The sequence below is a fragment of the Stylophora pistillata genome, chromosome 13, assembly GCF_964205215.1.
Source record: "Stylophora pistillata chromosome 13, jaStyPist1.2, whole genome shotgun sequence".
In the NCBI taxonomy this organism is placed as follows: domain Eukaryota; kingdom Metazoa; phylum Cnidaria; class Anthozoa; order Scleractinia; family Pocilloporidae; genus Stylophora; species Stylophora pistillata.
In genome coordinates, this window is record NC_142531.1 from 16,469,339 (window position 1) to 16,488,053 (window position 18,715).

Consider the following 18,715-nt stretch of genomic DNA (forward strand, 5'->3'; position numbering starts at 1 on the left):
CATATCACATTTACGGGATGTAAGTCTTTAGGAACGTGCAATATTTGCCCTCAGCATCGAACAGGAGAGCGAGCGAGGTTGTAATTGCAAAATCCTCTGAACTTTTCCAACATGGATGCCCCTCTTACCCCCGAATTGAAGGCAGAACTGAAGAAAATCGCCGAGGCTATTGTGGCTCCTGGCAAAGGTATTCTAGCTGCAGATGAAAGCACGGGCACGATGGGCAAGCGACTGGCGAACATCGGCGTTGAAAATGTCGAAGAGAACCGTCGCCTTTACCGACAGCTTCTGTTTAGTTCAGGCGCAGGCTTTAGTAACAGTATAAGTGGTGTCATTCTTTTTCACGAAACTGTTTATCAGAAAGCAGACGATGGAACGTCGTTTGTTAAGATTTTGAAGGACCACGGCATTATTCCAGGGATCAAAGTCGACAAAGGTGTTGTGCCTTTGGCTGGAACCGTTGGTGAAGGCACTACTCAGGGACTTGATGGTCTGTCCGAGAGATGTGCTCAGTACAAAAAGGATGGCTGCGACTTCGCTAAATGGCGCTGTGTACTGAAGATTGGTCCGAATCAGCCTTCCGAGCTTGCCATGAAAGAGAATGCAAATGTCCTCGCTCGCTACGCAAGCATTTGTCAGGCTAATGGGCTCGTTCCAATCGTTGAGCCTGAAGTATTGTGCGATGGTGATCATTCTTTAGAAAGATGCCAGCAAGTCACGGAAGCTGTTCTCTCAGCTACTTACAAAGCGTTGGTCGACCATCATATTTATCTGGAAGGAACGCTTTTGAAGCCTAACATGGTCACAGCTGGTAAGCGAACCCAAGATATTAGCATCCATTTTGTACAGTTTATTGCTAATTTGTTGCTGATTTTTCTGTTTCTCAATAGAGATGTTTAAATTTAATATTGGCTTTTATATTAACCACAAAGACGTCAGTTGCTTTGTTCCCTTTCTGACAATGCAAAAACCAGAAAACCTTCCTTTCGACTAGTTTGTTGACGTACAAACATTTTTTCCTTTTATTACCCCCAGTGCATTTGTGTACAATTGCAATAATCATGTACATGTCAAATAATACAAATACGATTTTTCTTCATAGTACATGTAGTTTAGTGAGTTTTGACGAAGCTGTAGAGTCACAGTTGAAATCTTGGTATATTATACGCAACTTGCGGAAAATAAAAATAAAAAAACATAATTGACGTGGCCATGGGGTAGATTTAATTTAAAAGGGGCCTTGTGATATGTGGAAGATGAGCCACGTTTGCATACCAAAACACAATAGTTTCGTTAACAAATCGCACGGCCGGATTTTTTTTACTGCAACTTTAAGATGATTGACAAAGACATATTTCTATTTGGTCAATTAGCAGTGATGGTTGTGAAAAAAATTTTCCCTCTGGGTAGCGTTAATTTTGTTGACGGGGGTCAGGTGGAGTGCATGATACAGCATAGATCACTGTTACCTTTAAATGATATTTCACGCAATTTCTTTTCATGTTATACTGAAAGAGGCCAATTAAGTCAAGCTAGTTTTATTCAAAGATGGATCTTCAGTAAAAGGTCTCCAGATTTAAAATATTTGGGGCATTAATCGAGATAAGTCTTAAAATTTTTGAAAATGTCATCTTTCCTTTTGGGATAGAAGATTACAGGAATCGAAGATAATTAGCCCAGTATTAAAGGTTCCTGAAATGGTTATTGTAAAATGGAACTAATTGCTGTAGCAGTTGGAATTTTAATGAGGGGTATCTTTCACATGAATTATTGAGTTTTGCAAAATCTTGCTTTTGACTCATTCTACACTCCACCATTAAATTGGAGTGTACAGAATATTTAAACAATGGAGTGTTTCTGTTGAGGAACTATCGGCTGATAATTTCCCTGCAGAAATTTTTCTTAAACAAATATGTGACTGAGAAGCGGAGCTTTGAGGTCAAATATGCTAGTTTTAAGAACATCAAATTTCCAAGGGGCAACTATCAGACCGATAGTTCCGAGACATAAACACACTATTGTCTTTATTGTTCACCACTAAATTTCCTTCCTCACTTCAGTTGAAAAACAGTCAAAACCCACGAAATGCAGATCAATCAAGTATTTATTCATGTGTATAGCCTGTCACAAATGTCAATAATTCACGACCATACATTGGCCAAGTAATCCGTTATACCTGTCAGAATTGAAAAGTCACTGTTTTTCTGATCTGCCTAACTTTGCGGCTGTCAAACCATTCAAAATTTTTCACAGATGAGTACTATACATCCGAGTATTTTCTCCAGATGGGCACTATCCATCCAGGTATTTTCCACAGACAGGCACTATGGGCTGACAGTGTCTCTCCACGGATGAACACTATCGCATCTCGTGATCAATTTAAACCAATAAGAATTTAGTGGTGAACTATAATGGTTGATAATGCAATCCAACATAACAAGATTGGTGTAGGATAGAGAAGTAACTTAGCCCTCACCTCAGACAGATTTCTAGTAGATTTTAGTTAACTGATTTTTTATCCGGCCATCATAATATTTACATGTATATCTCATGCTGTTAGAGTGCTGTTCTTTTTCATAAGTTTCTTTTTCTTTTTTTAGGCCAATCTTGTCCAGCAAAATATACTCCAGAGCAGAATGCCCAGGCTACTGTAACAGCCTTGTCCCGCACTGTACCTGCTGCAGTACCAGGTATTGTCTTCTTGTCTGGAGGACAATCTGAAGAGGAAGCATCTGTCAACCTGAATGCCATCAATCAGTATCCAGGTAAAGAGAAACGCAAGTTTTTCTGTTTTGAGTTATTTTCTGTACAGGAGGCAACAGCTCCTGTTGGTCTTAGGTGCAAACAAGGAACCTGGAGTTTTCACTCGAGTGTTCCAGAAGGGTGTTTGTTTGGACGTTTGGTTTATTTGTCTCGAGTCATCAATTTTCTTTGAGGCTCTTAAGTGTGTGTCTGAGTCCAATGTTATTGCATGTTGGGGTGTGAAAACACTGTGTGGATTCAAGGGGTAACATTTTCACAGTTTACTTAACACATGTCCTTCACATGGCAAATGTCACACACACACATGACATTTTCATACGAAACAAGTGTGAATATGGCCTAGATTTCAGCATGGCACATGCCTAAAATTATTCAGACAGATGTGTGTCTGCTTATTCATTGTTTCTGATGGATAGTCCAATGAGTTTTTTATTTTATTCATTGTTAACTTCATTTCTATGCATCTCCAAAGTGTTTTACTTTCTAATTTAAAATTAATCTAACTTTTTTGCATTTGGATATTTTTTGGAAAAAGTATTGAGATACCAGCCAATGAGACCATGTGCAAACCATTTGTCTAAGCTTGTAAAATGGAAAAAAGGCACAGCTATGAGTAATTCAATTGCTGAATTCTCATATTAAGAAAAAGCAAGTGGAAATCCAGAAATTATGTGCTCAAGACAACAGTAAATTATTTACTGGTAATTTCCTGAGTTGAAAGATGAGGAAAGAAAAGTCTTAAGCACTCTAAACAACTAAAGGTGTCTAGTTACAATGATAAGGTTGAGATCGGACGTCAGCACTATCAGGCACCTCTGGCAGCTGCTTCAGTCCATGTAACAATCTCACCTTCCCGCCCATCCCACCCCAGGGGAGGACATTCACCACACAGTAATTTCATGGGTGGGAAATTAACATTTCCTACCCCTAACCCTACAGGAGACGGGGCCTACTTTTTTCGTCCTTATCTGAGAAGACTAGAATATCTGTCCATTTTGATATTATAGAAAGGTAGTAAATTCTCCTCAGTTATTTTAAGACCATGAGTATTGATCAGGCTGGGGCCCGAACCCTCGACCTCCTGCACAACAATCCAGTGCTCTAACCATTTGAGCTAACCGGGATGCCAAAATATCTGCAGGTACACAATATGTGGGAGTTAAAAGGTTACAAGGATTAAGATAATTCCTTCTTATCTATCATTCAGGCAAGAAGCCATGGCGCCTGACATTTTCATTTGGCCGTGCTCTTCAAGCCAGTGCCTTAAAAGCTTGGGGTGGAAAAGCAGAGCAAGTGAAAGCTGGGCAAACAGAGTTTCTGAAGCGTGCTACAGCTAATGGAATGGCTTCTAAGGGAGAGTATACCGGAAGTGCAAGTGTGGCTGGAGGAGAAAGCTTATTTGTAGCCAACCATCAGTACTAACTTAACATCCCAGTTTGGTTCTTTTCAGTGGCAAGAATAAGACGTAGGCAGGATTAGAATTAGCATGACATACTAAATTCTTGCTGTAGTGTGTAAAGCAGGCAACCAAATGTTAGGCTACTTAACTTAACAAATAATTTTCTCATGGTGAATATACTCATTTCATAATTCAGTAGTGGTAGTGATTTGCTCATAGCATGCTTCTTTCCTTAAAAGTGAACCAAGGTGAAAAAGAGGATATGATATTATGAATAAAACACAAGTGGAATACATTTTGTTGCCTTTTATTTTTCAGTGTTCCCTCAACTGATGTTAGAGTACGAGTATTCCCTGCCTTTCCACAAAGTATGTTTTGTAAGTCAAAAAAAAAAAAGATAGTGTGTTGGTCAGAACCCATGAAGTGAGGCCCACAAAAAAATGGTTCAAACTCTCAGGCTTCATCTGTAGTCCCTAATTTTCATGCACTTCACTCCCAGTTTTCCATGGTGCTCAAACATCAATCTTTCTTTGCTCTCTTTTTTTTTTTTTTTACTTGGTGACAGACCACCAAAAAATGAGGGATGGCTTCTAGTCTACTGATATTTACCAAAATTACAAGTTTGACACTTTATTTCTCTGGTCAGTTTGTGACAGACTTTGGACTAACTTAACTTGCCAAGGTTTTTCCATTAAAACCTACATGGGTTCTTGGCAATTCATGGAAGAAGATGAGAAGCCTGCAAAGGAGAAAAATTATGTTCACAAGTTTTAAATTATCATGGCAGTATGCACATTTTTCTGCCCAAAGGAAGATTTGGTATGAGTGGAGTAGAGGCTTGCTGGGGGTCTGGCACTAATTATCAGCAACAGACCGCCTTGCTCAATACCTTGTACTAACCAGTGGGTGAGGAAATGTGCATGTGGAAGTGCTAAAAACGAGGCCATCTGACAGGCTGATAATGCTAATGATACATCAAAGATTTTTGCTTGTGTGCATGAGGCCTAACTGCATCAACTGGGGAATATCCAAGGACTTCACCCAAGTGATATTTCCCAATTTTCAAAACTTACATCCACCAGGATAAGTCTTTGTTTAAAATTTAATACAAGATGAGTAAGGATTTTATGATTTTTACAAAAGGGAAATATTTGTTTGTTCAAAAAGTTGTACCAGAGAACACTCAGAGGAACATATCCCACAAACAGTTTGTAGACATTTTTCATGTGCATTGGAAAATATATCAAAGATAATAAACACAATAGTGTTTAATAAAATTTTTCCATGTGAAGGGAATGTGATAACAAAAGATCTACTGGCTAGAACAATATCTTGGTGTTTGTGTTCTAAACCTTTATACATTGCTTAACCATCTGTTGCAAAAGAACATGAAATTGCCCAAGTTTGTGTGGTCTGAGAATGGAAAGCCTAACAGCAAATTATATAAGTTTTCATTCACATCTACTTGAGTCCCAATGAGTTCTATGATGTAATGTTACTTTAAATGAAAAAGGTAAAGTCTGTTTACAAGCCAAGTGGCCCATCAGATTGTCACTTAACTACAGTTAAATGAAGCGACTGGGAGTATTTCTACTTCCCCTGGGATGGGATGATAGTCCATTGCAGGGTTATCCCCCAGCATTAAATTTGCCAGTACCCATTTAAAAACCTGGGTGAAGTAAAGTCAGAGTAAAGTGTCTTGCCTAAGAGCACAACACAAAGTTCCTAGCTAGGGCTCAAACGCAGACAATACTTAATGATAGTATAAATGTATTTGATAAGGAAATTTTACCCTTACTCTTTCTGTGCAGTTTCTACTGACCTGCCACTTGGGATGTTGAAATGTTTCTGAAGGTGTTCAGAGATTGCTTTAGCAGAGGAATTGTTTTTATCAGCTGCTAAACTTCCTGCAGAATGAATATTAACAACTCCAGCTGGGTCGTCAGTCCCTCCAAATGTATATCTTGCACCGGCATCAACATTTACTCCAACCACCTGTACAGTAAATGTCAAGCACAGGTGAGTAAATTAGAACTTATATACATTGGAGTTGAATAAATGAATCTCAGAACTCCTGGAGACAGGTGCAAAAAGTATACAATGACAAAGGTAACAAAAGCAACCAAACAGTTTATATATATGGTTTCAGGTAGTTATAAGCCAAAGCTAATAGGGAACACATTTAATAGACATACATAGGCCAGTTTTATGATGTAGCAGCAGGTCTCGTAGGGGAGAATTTGCCCATTTCCTCATCAATGCGCCATTTTTCATTGCAATTACATTGAATCAGGTCAGTTTTCAAAATGGTAGCCACACATTCATAGGTTCTAGTGAATGATTAAAGATGCCGCGTTTCACAGAGAAATTACTTATTCTTTTCCAAAATTCCACATTTGCATGGATATAATCCATAATGAATCATTAATTCCAAAAATGGTCTTTTAACCATCAAATTCTTTAATGTGATTTAGAACCTAATATCTTTCACTTTCCTGCACAATCAGCCAATCCTGTTCTCTGAAATCTGCTAGCCACTGTTCATCATGACTTATTTTCATTATTCACTGGACAGGTACAATATCTCTTGTCTTTTGATCTCTCTTCCAGTTTTCTTGCAGTCTTTTCAGTTTTCAGTGAAGCTCAGATAGTTTTGGATGTACATAGTGAGGGACGCTTGTTGAGGGAGACTTGACCCAGTCCCCTCCCCATACCACCCATCAGAGTAAAAATGCTCACGCAAGAATGGGTCCTGGGTCAGTATTTCACATTTACGTTACCTCGCAGACTACTGAGCCTTCCGAGTCTGTCAGTACCTTTAAATATGTCAAATTACGTTTTAGCTCCTCAACACTCGAAAAAATTCATAAAATGCAGGGAAATTTTCGTCTTGATCGTTGATCTTTAAATCGAAATACTTCTTCGTTCAGCCTGTTAACAAGTTACTTTTAGAAGTCGATCTGACGATAATTCCTTATCTAAGTTGTCTACACCATCTAGAATATATCAGCATGCGATCAACAGATGGCAACGCTAAAATAATTAGCGCTAGGGGCCTAGAAATATCTGACAGAAATGATTTGATTCCATTAGCCTGCCACGCACAAAGAGTAATCCAAAATGTTTGAACACTCACTGAATTTGGTTTTCCGAGAAGCTTTGCAATGAAGTCTGTGGTCTCCTTATGAAACTCAGCTGGAACATCCTTAACATTTGTTTTCAGATCAAAAAAAGGCATCTTGAATCAAAGAAGGTACTTAGAGGCAGACTGTCTTCTTTGCGTGACACTTCAAAATGAGACACCGATATCGTAAGATACGTCATATAAAATAACTTAACTGTCCTCTGGGTTCTTAACAAAAACACTTCGCGTGATCTACACTTCCTGACATAGTTCGTCGAGATACTTCTCCAGAACAACGGTTATGACGTTCTTTCGCCCCTCTCCCCCTTCCGATATAATTGATCTCCAACGTTTCCTTGTAATCTTGCAGACCAACATCGATGGGGGTAGAGTTAGTAGAGGGAACCCTCTATTAACTCTGATGGGGCCAGGGGAGGCAGTGAGCTAAGCGTACTAGGTAATATGTCGGTAAGACAGTTGTGTTGATAATTTTAATTCAAAATCACAGGTCCAAAGTATCATAAGTGACTGGTGTGGACAGCTGACATGACGCTACGTGATATGCCATGTGTGGAACGTGCTACAGGGCATGCGAAGGTTCGGGCATTCTCTGTGTGGCCCACCATGGTAGGAAATCATAATGCGTGCAGGAAGTGGATTCTGCTCAAGATACGGGCTTGTCTTTTTAACTCTTTCATCGTGAAAATCGCGAATATTGCGATGGACTAGTCCACTTCAGTTTACCTAATCAGCGAATTTAGAGTTGAGCTCGTCAGTAATTCTCTCAACTGTCCACATTACAATTCTTGTAATATTAGTTCCCTGAATTTGGTATTGGATTAACTACTAAAATAATCCCCTGATTGATATTTTTCTTTATTCTCATCACTTGTCTGCTTGATATTATACTGATATTGTAAGGAGAAATGAGCCCCTAAAATGTTCTCATTAAGAATGAAAGTTAGACGAAAGGATGCAAACGGCCATGGACTTAGAGTGGTAGGAAGAATGAGGCAGCGTGGCAATATAAATTGCGTTGATGATTGTAATTTTAAAAAAGCGCATCTTGGAGTTGGCACCCAGTTATATCCTTATCTGTTTAAAAGATAAACATTGTCGTAGCAGATCTTTGTTAAGTGGTTATTAATGATCTTAAAATAAATAAAATCTGATCGCCGGGCTCTCATTATAATTCATAGCTTCAGAAGTGATTGACGTATAGGAAGCCGTGGGCTCTCAACTGTTTCTAAAGTAAAATGCCTTCCGAGCATAAATATTCAGCGTTATTTCAAACGGCCGACATTAACTTGGTGTCGCCCAGACAAAATTTGTGATCTCATTCAAGAGCCGAAATGACCAATCGAAAAGACATCTATGTTAAAAAGTTGGGTTTGATTCCACTCTCCGAGGAAGGAGGTTACTTTAGCGAAACTTATCGATCTCCCGAGACGATTCCAGTTGAAGGACGCGAAGGAACAGAGAGAAGCTTATTCACAACAATTTTCTACCTGATTGCGCCTGAACTGGGAGGAAAAAACTTTTTAAATAGAAACAAGAGTGACATCACCCACTTTTTTCACGATGGATGGCCAGCTAAATACATTTATATCACACAAGAGGGCAAAGTTGAAGAGTTTATCCTGGGTAAAGACATTTTAAAAGGCCACGTTCTTCAACAAAGGGTTCCAGGTGGCTGTCTTAAGGCGGCGAAAATTTTGATCGACGAGTCTAGCGAGTATGAAAAGTTTCCCGGCGAAACACCTTTCACGTTGATCTCAGAGAAGATGTCCCCCGGATTTGATTACAGAGATCGTCACGTGCCACTTGCTTCTGAAGTGAAATCTTTGCATGTGGATCTGTGGTCAGAGATAAAAGAGTACTGTGCACCCGACGAAAATAATTGATTTCTTTGATTTTGCATTAATCAACATACTTGTTATGCTGAAATCTTTTACCTCGGGTCCGGTATAACCTTAGATGACCCGAAAGCGCTCACACCCCACCTTAAGGACTCTTCACATGGCTAAAACAACCGGGATGCCTCGGTTTCCAAGTGTCCCACGATCGCCTCATTTCAGAAAATATTTGACCTGTTCAAATCGAAGAGGTGGACTGGTCTGGCAATGGTGATCTTAGTTTTTGCGTCCTTGATTTACAGTAAAGATCATTGCGGGCGAACCTGCAGAGTGAATCACGTGCAGCCCAAGCTCTCTTTTAGAACCACACAAGGAACACAATTTGCATATCGATTTATAAGGAATATAAATCGATATGCAAATTGTGTTCCTTGTGTGGTTCTCAAAGAGAGCTTGGGCTGCCTATGGGTGAATTCACCAGTTACCGTTCGTTACCGTAATCTCAGCTTGGTAACCGAGCTTAAAATACTCATCTCGATTTCCGGGCTCCTGTAAAGAGTCATAGAAAGAACGGCCGCGAAGGAGACCAGGAACATTTCGCCTGTCAGATCTTGATTTTAATTTTTTTACTTTATTCTAGTATACTTTAGGAGTTCAGAGTGGCGAAGCTTGGGTTAGAACTTGATTTTATTTTTTCCTTTTACCAAGCCTTTATGGATGGAAGAGTAACTAAATGAAAATTTGTCTTACATTATTTTCTAGCTCTAAAATAAAATTAGCCGAATCCAGTGAGGAAAGGTATATAAATTCTAGTTGTTTCGTTTAGTAAATAGGCGTTGCCTTTGATGACAGATATATTTTAATTTACACAACTCGTAATTGACATTAATTCCTTACAATGCTTTAAAAGTATTAGCTTGTCGTGTTTTAAACCAGTTTTTTCAGAAGAATCAGTATGAGAGAGAAGTCGGTTTTTTTTTATATCTGTTCGCTTACCCGAATCTGTTAACCTGAAGTGAGAAACCTGTTTTTACGACCCGCCACAGAAGTAAGTTTCCAATCATGATTTCTTGAATTTTGCTCCGAGATTAAGACTTAATTTGTATTTTACTGATTTCCCATGATTACAAATGTAATTCTCTTAGATCGAATAATTATTAAAGCTTGGATAATATTATACGGTTTGTGGTGGTCGTCTGAGCTGACCAGTTCCGAGTAAGGAAACACTAGTTATTGTTTTTCCTTTTCCCTCACCCTTGCCTGCATAACGTAATTCATCGAATAAGCACTCACGCTCTAACAGGCGCTCTCCCCTAAATGTAGGCTCAGCCCCTCCCCAGTACAGAATGTCACAAAAGCGCCCCTCTCGAATGAGTGCCCCCTCCTTCTTCACTTCCTGGAATAGTAGGGATACAAGGAAAACCAGTTTCTAGATCTACACTTTATCGACAACTTTTTAGGCTTCAATTACAGCGAAGTCGGTACAGGTAAAAAATAAAGTTTCCCGAAGTTTCGTTCAAGTTATTTCTTCCCCATGTGCTTGCAGAGTTCCTTTATGTGCAATAACAGTTCTTTGAATTTTTGTCCTATTGCTGCGCTGACTTATGAGCAGCCACTTAGGTTAAGCGCCCTACTTTGAATAAGCGCCCCCTCCTTTTAGATATGTGTCTGGGCACTTATTCGAAAAATACGGTATTCACTCAAATATATCTAATATATCGGCGCCAACAGGTGAAGCTGCCCCACCAACGATCGTTTTCGAAAAAAAAAAAAAAAACAAGGAATTTAGCAGTTACAAAATTTTGATCATCGGTCGAAGGTTATGATACTTGGGCCGTCGAACCTCCAAGCTTTGACCCTTTTACCCTCTGACCGATCAGTATGCATATTCTCCATTCTTCTCTCTATACATTTCCTATTGTGCTGGCAATGAGAATTTTTTTAACAATCAAGAGCTTCTTTAGTTGGTGACTGTTTCCTTTATTCTCGTAATCTTAGTGTGTGATTCAGAGGTGATATTATAAGGAGAAATTTAACGTTAGCCACTCTTAGGGGTTTAAGGGTTAAAAATTACGTCAAATATGTTTAAAACCTTAATCAACTTTGAACTTGTGTCAAAGGTTGGGGGCTGGGGGCGACGCAACTTCAAGGTGGGAGCGACGCAACTTCAAGGTGGGGGCGACACAATTATACTTCAGGGTGACTAAACTTGGAGCGATGTGCAAGGGGGGTGACGTCACCTGTTGCCCATAAAATACTATTCCATCTTCAATATCCAATGTGCAGATGCACTCCTATTTATTTCGCAAATAGAACCTGCATCGATCACTGGATAGTCATTTATCGTAATCATGATAACAAAACTGATTCTTTCATTGCTCACTTAAATCCATCTGAAACGCTGTAATATTAAAAGAGGGCTACAAAGGGATTGTGTAAGTGACGTGTGATTACGGTGAAAATTGATACAGGAAGCGTGAATTTTATACTAAGGTGAGCGTGGTTCGTAAATTTATGAACCAGCGTGAGGCGTGATTCGCCTCCTGAAGTATGCGTGACCCGTGAATTTTTTCTTTCATTCCGTGAAAACCCCAAGATCTTTCTGAAACCTTGCACACAAGAAGAGGGATTCAAAGTTCCCCCCTTTTATATACATGACGCGTGAATCTTTTCTAAATAATCGTGCGTGAAACGGGATAAAGGTCCCCTCTCCCCCCCGTTGCTACCCTCTAAAAGGATAATTCTTCAATCTCGGATGCAAATATAAACTTTGGTTATTAAGTGATTAATTACTAGTTAGCACTGTCTAATAAGGTGGAATGTTCAGCTTGTACAGTGGATAGTTGTACCGATTTGTAATACCAACGTTGTTTTCCTTCGTTTCGTGAAGTGGAGTACTATAGCGAGCATGCAATTTCACAGGCATTTTAGCACCATAATAGGAGTTGTCTTGGAGCACGTGATGTTGAGAAAGATCCCCATTGGTCAGCCAGATGCATGTGTAATTTGAGGGGTCGCTGACTCCAAATATCTCAAATACATTAGCGGAGTAAGTAATGTTCCTATCTCTTCCCTGATTATGGGGTTCATAATAGCTTATACCACTTGCACGATGACCAGGATTGGTTCGTTGCACGAGGTGATTTCCGTAGATGACAACATTCTTCAGACCATTATGAAGACAGGGCTTGATTTTTCTGTGAGTATACAACAGAATACCTGTGTCGTCAACGTAATTACGAGCAACCAATAGATTTTTTCCATTTCGGGCCTTAATGCCACCTGAAAGATCCGCTGGCCAGCCTCTGATGTAATTACCCACCACTTCCATCATATTAAAGCCCTTGAGGTACATCACGTGGTCTCGGTGACGGCCTATGTTGGGACTTCCGTTGAAGATATTTTTCGCCAGTCTCATCCTTTCGTCGCACTCTTCATAACAACAACTTTTAAAGAAGCCTTGATCAGCTTCCAAATTGTAGTGAGTCATAAGAAACTCTAATTTTTCTTTTCGGTCTCGCCAGTACCATACCGGCTCAACTTTGGTGGCTAACCAGCCCCCCTTACTTAAATCGAGCCCAAATATGTTTTCTCTCACGTCTACGCCAACGGTTCTGGTGAATTTCGAAGCAACTCCATACGCATTAGAATCGCGTAAAAAGATACTTCTGTACACATTGCTGCTTCCAAGGTCCACCATTTTCAACTGCTGCCTCTTGGCATTTCTCTGAGTCGGACTTCCGGATGAAAAGAATATACAGCTTTTTATGGTAATATTACTGGTGGCTGATGGTCCATGGACTTCACCGTCAAATTTCACCCGAATTCCGTCGAAGTACACATTACTGAATAAAACCGATTTCACTGGTGAAGCATTATGAATTTTAAGAGCATATGGGGTCGAAGACGTAATAACTGCTATACCGCTTTGTGTTCCATGAAGTTCCACCGGGCCTGCAGGGGCCCGTTTCTCGAAAGTCCCGGTAACTACCGGGCCCGATAACTTATCGGGATGTTTAACGGGAAACTCTACCGGGCCCGAAATAGCGTTTCTCGAAGCACCCGTAAATTTTCCCAGTATTTACCGGGCCCGATGAAATAGCGGGTTGTTACCAATCTCCAGCGCACGCTTCACGCTCGTGCACGAGAGAAGGAGAAAGACTTGGGACTATAGCGTATTCGACGGTCTCGACATTCGGCTGTCATATTTGCTGCCGTGACGCTTTCTGAAAAACACCGCGAAGTTTTCGACGGTCTCATCGTTCGATAACGTATTCGACGGGCTCAACGTTCGATTGTTGTCGTTGCAACTGTGATCATTTTTGAAGAGCACCGCGAAGTTTAACTTCAAAGTTAACGTTGTATCAGAGGAGAGCAAATTATCAATTATTGAGAGAGATCGTCGAGATTCCCGTATAACCCCATACTTTATTATGCATTCAATTCTTGGAGAAAGAAAAGCAGAGGCAAAACTACAGATTTCCTTTGGGACTTCGGCTTTGTTTTTTATTAGTATGGGGTTAGACGGAAATATTTCCAGATCGTCATTTTGCGTAGCCATATTACTTGAAAATGAGGATCAATTGCCTTTTTTGGCTCGATTCGAAGACTTCGATCGACAATTTCGTTCTTGTCTAGGAGTCTTGTCATTTCTGGTGATTCGTTCTCATACTTCCCGATTAGGGATGACATGATTACGTTATTATTTTAGAACGCAACGATGTGAAAGGTAGGTGTATTAAAATTTATGGTAAGTTCTATTCGATGCATTTAACACAGTTGAATTACTTTTCTTTACGTATTTGTGGAGTTCTTTTCTGTTATTGGGAGCTGAGGGTGCTTGTGGGTGCATAATTAAAGTAACTTGGATGTTCCTTCAATGGATGTTTATTGAACTTAATTGAATACATTATTTATGAGGTGATCTCTCGCCAATACCCCAGCATTGCTTTGAAGGTGAGCTGGCACCTCATTTACCAAGTCTGGTTCCTGAGGTGGTTGCTCATCATAAATGGGGAGTGGTGTGTTGTCCAAAATACACATGTTGTGAAGCACAGCAGTTGCAGTAATAATAGTGCAACAACGACTTGGTTCAAATTGTAGTGCCCCACCAGAAATGTCAAGGCAACGAAACCTAGCCTTCCATAGGCCAAAGGCCCTCTCAATGGTGTTCCGTGTTTTAGTGTGAGCCTTCTGGTACTTCCTTTGGGGTTGTGTGGACACACTATCGGGCCTGAAAGGGGTCAGCAAATATGGCTGGATGCTATATCCACGATCCCCCAGTAGCCAACCATTTCTTCCGCCACCGCCTTCTAGGTGTATGTGCAGCATGCTGGCAGAAAAAATGGCTGAGTCATGGACACTGCCATGCCATCTACACACAAAGTTGGTGAAGAACAGTCGTGCATTGCACACTGCCATGGTGTTTATAGCATGAAAGCCCTTATGGCACACATACAAATGTTCCTGATTATTTGGAGCCCTGATGGGTATCAAGGAGCCATCCACAGCCCCAATTACCCAGGGCATTCCTGCTATAGTGTAAAAGTCAGCCATTGTTGCCTGTAGGACAAGAACAAAGTATTCAATTTCTATAAATTTCAGGCATCATATTCATCTAATTTCTTTAGACTTCAAGGGTTAAATGTCTCCCATTCCCTTCACCTTCAAAAAGAAAGTCCAGAAAGTAAACCTTGTAACTGTTTTTGTTCTTGGATTCACCCGTTAAATTCCTAAACCAAATCAACAAATGGTAAATGCCATAGCCTACATTACAGAGTTATAAATGCAAGCAGGAGGTTGCAGAGCCCAAAAGAAGCATGAGAGTCACCCAAGGCAACTGAAGGCTTGAGTGCCTAGCAAACCTCCTAAGTACATCCATAACTCAAAAGTGTACAGCTGTGGCATTTACCACTTGTTTTATAACATATTCATTGACACATTGGAGCATTAAAGAAGTCCTTTCATTGAGCTACATCACAGAACCACAAATGTCATAAGTGTACACCCATGGGCAAATAGTAGACAATAAATCAACCAGTAAGAGCACCTGCTTTGCTTTAGATTGAGAAACAATTGAGAATTGAAATTTGCCCACATATTTAAGTTAACATTTTTCAAACCTTTCCACACGTTGGCTATTCTGTAATTTACAGTTAAGCTTCAAGCATTACTTACATTCAAATCAGTATTTTGTGTGGGAAAGACTATCCAGTCTTGAGACATTCTCTCCAGGCACCTGGAGACAGCAAGCAATGATCTGCTTACACTTGCCTTTGATACTCCCATGGTATCAGCTATAACTTTGAGAAAACTCCCTGAGGCATAGTAACGGAGTGATATGAGAACCTGAAAGGCATTGTAGATCAATGTCACTAACAAAAATTGTGGTGGGAATCAAACAGGATCCCTAATCAGAATATTCAGAGAGCAAGCAAAGAACACATGCGGACCACCGAGGAAACAATGTAAACCTGAAATCTTTAAATTTAGCTACAAACACTTAATTTCCGCAGTTTATACTGACGGGAATTTCTCTTAAGTAAATGTACAGAATATTGTGATAAAGAATGGAATTTAAAAGTTTTTTTTTAGAGTGATTTAATCATTTTCTTCAGTGAATGTCATGCGTAATTTTCTCCGACCGCCAATCGAGTTATCTAACATAAAGCAAGCTAATATCATTGACAATGCGACCGAACCAATTATGTGATTGGGGAGAAGAATTTTAAAGTCTATTCTTTTCGTTTATCCATCATAAGCACAGTACACTTGTTCGTGTATCACTCAGCTAATGCCATAAGCAACAATTGTCAGCATTTGTGCAACCCGGCCGCGTTTAATGCAAGTCTCCGCGATCGCTGTACTGTATGATGTTTATTTCTATCTGTATAATGTCAGTTAACTGATTTCCTCCAAAAAAAAAAAAACAAACAAAAAACATCTGCAATTAAAACACGGGAAACAGGTTTGCCTTGCAGTAAGATCAGGTTTGCGTGACAGGAACCCATTTCAACGTTCATACAAGGAAGCCATTTTAAAGTCATTACTCGCGGCGAGTGATTAGCGTTAACATGACAAAGTGTTTATCTACTCTATAATTTTCTCCACTGCCGTTTGTTAGTTAAAAAAAAAAAAAAAATTAAATAGAACTTCACAGTTATATATAGTGTTTCCATGCAAACGCCTTCAAACGGTATACAATAAAACAACAACTACTTAAAATATTTACCTGGGTTTCCGGAGACAGTGGGCAGCTTCTTGTCGTGTTTCTCTGTAGTTCCTCCTTAAGCTGCTCAACGAGCCACTCTATCCTTCCTCGCGAGAGCCGAAAACGTTCAATGACTTCACAGTCAGCCATATCGGCTAGAAAGGGGCGTCTTTGATATAATCTTGGTCTTCGCGCTAAGCAGAAAAGTCCGCCCCCAGCCGCCATTTTGTTTGGTTTTTCAACATTTGCGACTCTCCGATAACTTTACGGGAGGTTACGACCTCCCGTAAATTACCGGGCAAGATATCGGTAAAATTAACGGGATCGAAACTAACGGGAGTTTCGAGAAACACCCGAAAAGTTTACGGGGACTTACCGGGTGACTTACCGGGCTCGATAATTTACCGGGACTTTCGAGAAACGGGCCCCTGGGATGGCGATGTCACTGCTAATTAGGTATTCACCTCGAGGGAAGAATACCTTGTTGTTTATGGAACTTGCAGCGTGATTAACAATGGCCTGAATGGCAGACGTGTCGTCCAAGGTTCCATCTCCACCAGCTGCAGTTAAGGATCCTCCAGGATGCTTCACGTTTGTCATTCCAGCTGGTACGTTCTCGGGTTCCGACGCCAAATAGTTTGGACGTAGTAGCAAAGAGTCTCCATCATCGACTTCGCTTCCTTTCTCTTTGATTACGTATTTCCGCTCTTCCTTGGGTCGCAAAGGTGTTTTGTGTGTCGTGCTTTCTTTATCCGATGCCTTTCTGGCGGAGCTTAGCCCCATCCTTAAGCAAAATAAATCAACATTGCATTAGGATTCTTGTGCGGGTTGAAATTCCCGTTATATTGGCGAAACTAGTCGCCACTTCTCTACTAGGATAAAGGAGCATACGGAAAGCGATAAAACTCGCTTATTTTTAAGCATTTCAACACATCTCCTTCTTGTCAGAACAAATACTCCCTTTCTGCTAACAACTCAATTGATTTAAAACTCAAAGAAGCTTTTTATATAGATAAGACCAAACCTGAACTTAACAAACAATTATAGCATTATAACACTTTTCTTGCGTTTTAGTTCACACCTTTGATGTTTGGTGTCACGTACGCGTTGTAATTAGTACCCGCTTTTGTATTACATCAACTGTAAATATTTTATTCATCTACTTGTATGTTATATAATTACTCACGTTCAGTTACTCATCGATTGAAGATAGGATAAGCATGCCGAAACATGTCTCTCAAAAAAGTTGTCTATTTCTTACAATATTTATCATATTTGCTACTACTACGACCTTATGGACACATCATTTCTGTTGGCACCCACCAAAGCTCGAAGATCACGCTCACAAACAAAACCACTTCTGGTCCTTTCATCGTGTCAAAATGATCGCAAAACGAACTCGTTACTTAAACTGCAAAGCGTCATTCTTGGCTTGCTTGTCACTCCACATGCAGAATTAGAACCGAAACATTCCTTGCGGTAATATATTTAGCGTTGGCATCTACAGTATCGTGTGATGTATCCGGCGTTTCCCACTGAGCTTAAGAGTGTTACACTCACAGACAAAACGTTCTTGGATCACGCACGGTTTCTGGTAAACCATGTAGCTATAACTCAAATTCGAAGAGGTGCAGATAAAATACAAATGCATGGAAAACTCGTCTTGTGGAATCAATTAGTCAAAAAATAAAGGGTTTAGTCACTTCCATGAGAAACTGTGGTTGCGTTGGTTGAACTGGTTCGATAAAAACAGGAAGAGAAAATTCTGGGAATTCTCTCTCCCTTTCTTCCTGTATATCTGAACCCTATAAGACGCTTACTTTTATTGCGCGGACGCTGTCACTGTCCAAATAGTGAGATTTTTGAGACCAAAGTAGCCAATCTGAAAATATATCCTCCATCCCCTTGAAACAAATGCACAACTTCGCTTTACAATCTCCCTGCGTACGTTCTGTTATTCACGTTTCATCTCTCATCAATGTCTTTTACACTTAGGAAATACAAGAATTTGGGGTTATCGCAGGTCATAAATCACTCAAAACATAAATTACTCACTCATTACGTGAAAACTGTATTGAGCAAGAACACGTCACGTAAAACAGAACAAGAGTGTGATATCGCGTGACAACACGAGACAAATTATCGTCAGTGGTAACCGAGAAATCAAGAGAAAATTGTCTGAAAGAAGTAAAATAGGTTAAGTCAAACTTCAAATATTTTCATAAGTGGAGTTATAAAAGTGTTAGCAATAGGACAAAGTTGTTACTGCCAAAAGGCGAGTCTTTTCGTGGCCTCTTACAGCAGTGATTATAAACGCTCGATCGGAGGAAGAGGTTTGAACTATTAAATGAAGAACCAACAAA

General features: G+C 40.0%; 4 protein-coding genes across 4 annotated transcripts; 2 read left to right on the forward strand and 2 right to left on the reverse strand.

Annotated features, from left to right (window-relative positions):
* The first annotated feature begins 16 nt into the window (after window positions 1-16).
* LOC111339936 (fructose-bisphosphate aldolase C) lies at window positions 17-4,457 on the forward strand. The gene is made up of 3 exons (XM_022946669.2): window positions 17-811; window positions 2,601-2,765; window positions 3,971-4,457. The coding sequence occupies exons 1-3, from the start codon at window positions 112-114 to the stop codon at window positions 4,183-4,185; spliced, it is 1,080 nt and encodes a 359-aa protein (XP_022802404.2). The 5' UTR covers window positions 17-111; the 3' UTR covers window positions 4,186-4,457.
* On the reverse strand, window positions 4,454-7,475 carry LOC111339939 (MIF-like protein mif-2). Its single transcript, XM_022946673.2, has 3 exons — window positions 7,299-7,475; window positions 5,985-6,157; window positions 4,454-4,901 (listed from the first exon to the last, which is right to left on the reverse strand). The coding sequence occupies exons 1-3, from the start codon at window positions 7,398-7,400 to the stop codon at window positions 4,832-4,834; spliced, it is 345 nt and encodes a 114-aa protein (XP_022802408.1). The 5' UTR covers window positions 7,401-7,475; the 3' UTR covers window positions 4,454-4,831.
* A 137-nt stretch (window positions 7,476-7,612) lies between these two features.
* LOC111339937 (uncharacterized) lies at window positions 7,613-10,319 on the forward strand. The gene has a single exon (XM_022946670.2). It carries the CDS (start codon window positions 8,639-8,641, stop codon window positions 9,188-9,190), a length of 552 nt encoding a protein of 183 aa, XP_022802405.1. The 5' UTR covers window positions 7,613-8,638; the 3' UTR covers window positions 9,191-10,319.
* Window positions 10,320-11,409: 1,090 nt separating this feature from the next.
* On the reverse strand, window positions 11,410-18,166 carry LOC111339928 (uncharacterized). The gene is made up of 3 exons (XM_088743023.1): window positions 17,676-18,166; window positions 16,775-17,136; window positions 11,410-13,096 (listed from the first exon to the last, which is right to left on the reverse strand). The coding sequence occupies exons 1-3, from the start codon at window positions 17,723-17,725 to the stop codon at window positions 11,949-11,951; spliced, it is 1,560 nt and encodes a 519-aa protein (XP_088599149.1). The 5' UTR covers window positions 17,726-18,166; the 3' UTR covers window positions 11,410-11,948.
* Window positions 18,167-18,715: the final 549 nt, after the last annotated feature.

Bases quoted from the DNA above. Each gene is read 5' to 3' on its own strand.
- LOC111339936 (XM_022946669.2), top strand. From the start codon at position 112: ATGGATGCCCCTCTTACCCCCGAATTGAAGGCAGAACTGAAGAAAATC. The intron at 812-2,600 runs GTAAGCGAACCC...TTCTTTTTTTAG, and splicing joins GCCTAACATGGTCACAGCTG to GCCAATCTTGTCCAGCAAAA. The intron at 2,766-3,970 runs GTAAAGAGAAAC...TCTATCATTCAG, and splicing joins TGCCATCAATCAGTATCCAG to GCAAGAAGCCATGGCGCCTG.
- LOC111339939 (XM_022946673.2), bottom strand. From the start codon at position 7,400: ATGCCTTTTTTTGATCTGAAAACAAATGTTAAGGATGTTCCAGCTGAG. The intron at 6,158-7,298 runs GTGAGTGTTCAA...TTTACTGTACAG, and splicing joins TTCTCGGAAAACCAAATTCA to GTGGTTGGAGTAAATGTTGA. The intron at 4,902-5,984 runs GTCAGTAGAAAC...TCTCCTTTGCAG, and splicing joins TTCAACATCCCAAGTGGCAG to GCTTCTCATCTTCTTCCATG.
- LOC111339937 (XM_022946670.2), top strand. From the start codon at position 8,639: ATGACCAATCGAAAAGACATCTATGTTAAAAAGTTGGGTTTGATTCCA.
- LOC111339928 (XM_088743023.1), bottom strand. From the start codon at position 17,725: ATGAAAGGACCAGAAGTGGTTTTGTTTGTGAGCGTGATCTTCGAGCTT. The intron at 17,137-17,675 runs GTGGGTGCCAAC...ATTTTGCTTAAG, and splicing joins AGCGTGATCTTCGAGCTTTG to GATGGGGCTAAGCTCCGCCA. The intron at 13,097-16,774 runs GTTTCTCGAAAG...GGGCCCCTGCAG, and splicing joins CATCGCCATCCCAGGGGCCC to GCCCGGTGGAACTTCATGGA.